Raw genomic sequence first — 5,306 nt, forward strand, 5'->3', positions numbered from 1 at the left:
AGCCTGAAAATATAAGAATTGAAGCATTATATCTCTTTTCTTGTATCTATTTGTCTCTTTTGAATTATCCCAATGTTTTGCAATTTAGTTTTTCTGTAAATCTAATATTGTAATACTCCTTATACCTTAGTAATGCATAGGTGTAGTAATACTACAATTTTGAAGGATCTGTCCTTCTTGTATATCTTCCATCTTTTTGTGTATATTTTTGTCAGTTGCAAATTTTACACCAAGAAGTGGGATCTCTCAGGAAAGTATCCTTGTTTTTATGCTTTTTATTCTTTGGGATTTCTCTCTGGATCATTAGTTGGCTTGCACAATGGTAAGTATTTGGGTGATGCTTTTGCTGCTGCTCCACTACTATAGCAATGAGTTGTGTTCCTTGTGTACATTAATAATGGTCAAAATACTATCGGCTAAATCTGTTTTCACTAAATTATTAGATTTGTGTGTATCATTTTGCACAACTGAATATTTAGAGTAATATGCATGCTGCTACAAGTAATATTTAGAGTAATATGCATGCCACAACAGTCATGTACTCAATCAAGTACTATGCACTAGAAGCTGTGAAAAAACATTATGTGAGCAAACTTTAGTAACCTTATATTTGTATGCATGTTACAAACAAGATTACAATTTTTATCTTGAAGCCGTAAATGATTTTAGCTACATCCATTTTCAGTATGATCACACCTTGATGGCACTGAAAATTCTTCTGTTATTGGCTTATTGCAGGTTTAACTCGAGTCTCCACTCTGTAGGCATGATTAAGTACATGGTCAAACTACTGCCATGAGATTTGCGGCATGGGTGGTCAAATCATCGCCTCAGATTTGCGATGGCCTGACTTTTGTATTGCTATTTCCTTTGGTGCCCACAGACACTGGATAACTCTCAGAATGTGTGATGTAACGAGTAGTACATCGTTTGTAAGTTTCCATAAGTGTGAGCTCTGTTCTACTTTTAGTATTTTCATTTTTGTATCGAGGCAAGTATAAACTCTTTGATTCCTGATAACTAATTACCCTATTGGATTTAATGTGTGATAATCAATATATTTTTGTTACAATATCTTTGTTCCACTATTTTTTTTTCTTGCTTCACACATATTCAAATGCCATGTTGCTAGCATTGTATGACATGTTTTGTTGTTGCATCATATTATTAATAGTATATATTTGATACTTCAGAATCTGCCAATAGTTAGAGCAGATTTTTCAAGTTTATAAGACAACAGCTATAAAAGAATCCTTAGTTGAAGCACTATAAAAGAATCCTCAGAGTTGACGGAGATTCTGGAGTTAGAGAAGACAACATTGTAGCATCAGAGGTATGCTGAATGAAGCACGACAACTATGAACCAAGCATTTATGTAGAGAGTCGAGTGTTGAGGAAAAAAACATCTTTGCACTTACATTCATGGCTTTGTTTTCTATGACGATGATTCTAGAACTGCTATATCAAGATTATCACAAAACTCTTGGCCAACCGTCTACAAAAACTAATCCTGCAGATCATTCATCGAATACATCCACCAGTGCCAAGCTTTCAGGGAAAAGTCCTTCATCCTAAAGCTAGATTTCTCCAAGGCATTTGACACCATTGATCACACTGCGATGATCGAGATTATGGCGGAACTGGATAAATCGCATACATGGCTGAACTGGAAAAATAATCATCGGTCCTCCTGAATGGGGTGCCAAGTCATCAATTTCACTGTTGAAGAGGAGTTCGATAGGGAGACCCTTTGTCACCACTCATTTTCCTTCTTGTCGCGGATTTACTCCAAGCTGCAATCAATGATGCTATGAAAATATTGTTACATGTAGCCCTGACATTCTGATCATTTTAATACAAGACTGTAGGAAACTCTCCGTCAATCACTCACAGTTACAAAAAATGAATCTGAAAATATCAACTAATTATAAATGTCATTTACGATCACCAACGATCTTACCAATTTCATGGCATTATAAGAAAAAATATCCTAGAAGTTGAGCGTATCGGAGGGGCCTCAATCCTTTTGAGCCAAGAAAAGTAGGTGGGGTATGTCCCAAATCTTTAGGATTATGTTTATATAGGCAACCATTAGGCCTAGTTTGGCAACAACGTTTTTTTCGAACCATGGTATTCCAAAACCTAAGTATTTCAATGCATGAGCAATAAATACTTCAGTCTGTAAAAATCATAGTTTTCTCAGTTTTGGTAAAACTGCGAGGTGTTTGGCAAGTGGCAGTTTTTCTCAGTTTTTTTTGGTTTGCATCGACTGTTACGTTGTTGTATGCATATTCAGCTACACTTAGAGATCAGCTTGTACTAATAGGCACCGTATGCATTCAGCCTTGCACGAGCATGTTCTCCTAAATGATATGATCTGTAGTAGAGTTATCTCTTGTAATCAATCAAGGGATCAGCTTATACTAATAGGCACCGTATGCATTCAGCCTTGCACGAGCATGTTCTCCTAGATGATATGATCTGTAGTAGAGTTATCTCTTGTAATCAATCAAAGACCGAGATAGTTAACACATGGTACTGAAGGTCGAAGTTTGCAGCTCGTGTACGTGTACGTCCGCCGCATCACAGTCGTTGATGGCCAGAAGTTGGACACAAGAGAGACCAAGCAGCCAGCGCTTTCTCGGTTTTAAAAGAAGAGGTTAGGGCCTCTTTTTTATATACAACAAAAATACCACAGTTTTAGAGATACCACGGTTTGTTGAACTGCAGTATTTTTTTCATCCAAACGACTCAAAGTATTAAATACCAAAGTTTTTTCCAGAAACCACAGTATTCCAGAAAACCACAAAAATACTTTGGCTTCCAAACGCACCCTTAATTTTTTTTAAAAGCCCGTAGCAACTCACGGGCATTCTAGTATCTCTAGTCTATCTGTGATAATCGTGAGAGGGAAGACCAGTAACGTTATATAACACTATAACAACACTAACTCAAACAACACCAGACTGAAACTGAGGCGTTCGTGGATCCTATCATACTCTTAGAAACCAAAGGCACCAGCTGGCCCTCCTCTATAACTGGTCTCTTCCAAGCACGAGTACAAGACAGTGAGGGCGAACATGATCCCGGTGCCAGAGCCGACCACGCCAGCAAGGCCTGCCAGAAGCGTAAGTGCACCAATGCAGAGTCCTACAAGAAACGCTGCCTTGCCTACATAGCACCTCCATAGCTGCAGAGGAACAGAGTCCGGCTGGGCGACTGTTACATTTCGTCGCTCCTGTAGGAACACAAGAGCGACAAGTAAGATTACTAGCAAGTACTCCCTCCGTCCCATAATATAAGAACGTTTTCTAGCTAGTGCTACTACTGAGAGATAGATGCATGCTCTCCAGTCTCCTGGTAATTTTAGATTCACTTACCCCAAGCAACCTGCCAACGTACAGCTCTGAATGTGAACAAACACTGAAAAGGTTAAATGACGTAAGGCCACACCCCAGAAGCTGCCACAGCGCATAAACCAGTGTGAGGAATGGGTGTCTTCCTACTTCAGCCAAGCTTCAATTCCAGGAGGAAACATTTTACATGTCAGTAAAACTTTCAATTCAAAAGTATCAATGGATAGTCTACTAGTTCCGACTATTTTTCTATCTCATCGCCCACAATGCTTTCTTTTAGAAAAAGTGAATATGGGTGCATACTAACGTTGGTGGTGTAGTAACGTAGTAGGCTAAGCCACTGACTGGAACTGCTTGCCCAAAATATCTGGATTTCTTCCATTTGCCCAGCAAAATGACCACCTTGTTCTTTTCACCAAACTTCACGTACACCAACTGCATAATAGTATTCCAAAAGGACATAAAGCATATTACTTTTTTTGGCATTTTCACCAAATTTACTCGGTATGAAACAAAAGCATAATGTGATAATAATAATAATAATAATAATAATAATAATAATAATAGTAATAATAGTAATAGTAATAGTAATAGTAATAATAATAATAATAGTAGTAGTAATAGTAGTAGTAGTAGTATATATACTTTCCTTTTTGGCATTTCTCAAATTCAATGCTCCCTCAGGTTTTTAAGTAATGGCGTCAGGATACATTTTTAGATAAAAAATGAACTGAAAGTGTTGTCCTAATGTCATCAATTAAAAACCAGAGTGAGAACAATATATTGACGCCACAAGCTTTAGTAAAAAAATACTGCATTAAAAATATTTTTTGGAAACAAATAGAGCTGATCCATGGCAAATATTCCATGTGCATGTGCGTCATGCAATCATATGCAAAAAAATCACATATTAATAGTTTTGGCAACTGAGAGTATTCTACAGTGATGTGGCTGGTACCTCTGAGATGATGTATAGGAATATGGCCATTACATCCTGGAAGAGTAGGGGTGCAAAGGACAGGTAGGAAAGCTTGATGGCATAGTTCATTTGCATACTAGGCACCTCACTGGATCTCAGTGGCAACGTGGCATGGAAGCCTTGCAGGCTGAGGACGAGTAGAAAGAAGGCGCACGTGGAAAGCACACTAGCCATCTCCGGGAGGTCTCGACATCCGTACACTTTATGCATCGAAGACAATTTGTAGTTTCCATTACCAACGAATCGATGAATAAGGGAGGAAGTGAGAGCTTCCCCATGTTGATCACCATGCTGCCCACCGTATAGCTTTATGATACAGGGGCTAAAAGCTTTCCAGAAAATACTTGTACTGCACAAATGAAACATATGGCCCATTAACTTTGAGTTAATATAACTACAGGACATGTATGTATTATTGCTTAGGCTAATTCACTTACTCCTTCCGTCCGCGAATAAGTGTACATCTAGCTTTTGTCTTAAGTCAAAGTTTTAATACTTTGACCAAATTTCTAGGAAAGAGTAAAAGCATTTATGGCACCAAATTAGTATCACTAGATTCGTTTTGAAATGTACTTTCATAATATATCAATTTGATGTCATATATGTTACTACTATTTTTTATAAAGTTGGTCAAAATTTTAAAACTTTGACTTAGAACAAAAGCTAGATGTACACTTATTCGCGGACGGAGGGAGTAATTGCTTATCAAGACCAGATCTTGCTGGAGAGATGGAGTCGTGACAGTATGACTCCAACCGTCAAGGTTTAAATCGCAATGCCTAAGGTTTAAACCACTACCATCAAGCATTGTTTTCCAGTTGAATCAATTTGACAGGAAAAGCATATAGTCTGCCAGTGCCAGTGCATTCAGTGCTAATATTTGTAGACCCTTCAAAAGGGAAAATGAAACATAGCTGACTAGTTGTTATTGTGCCAGGGTCAATCAGTTAAACTTTCATTTAAACACCTTT

The 5,306-nt window shown here is 37.8% G+C and overlaps 1 protein-coding gene across 1 annotated transcript; it reads right to left on the reverse strand.

Annotated features, from left to right (window-relative positions):
* Positions 1–2,645: 2,645 nt before the first annotated feature.
* Positions 2,646–4,684, reverse strand: LOC123092322 (protein transport protein Sec61 subunit alpha; the record flags this gene model as incomplete). Its single annotated transcript, XM_044514065.1, is given in 4 exon segments — positions 2,646–3,238; positions 3,381–3,516; positions 3,664–3,791; positions 4,315–4,684. Coding segments are annotated over 4 exon segments (871 nt in total), but the record flags the coding sequence as incomplete, so codon positions are not given.
* Between the last annotated feature and the right edge of the window lie 622 nt (positions 4,685–5,306).

The sequence above is a fragment of the Triticum aestivum genome, chromosome 4B, assembly GCF_018294505.1.
Source record: "Triticum aestivum cultivar Chinese Spring chromosome 4B, IWGSC CS RefSeq v2.1, whole genome shotgun sequence".
NCBI classification, from domain to species: Eukaryota; Viridiplantae; Streptophyta; class Magnoliopsida; order Poales; family Poaceae; genus Triticum; species Triticum aestivum.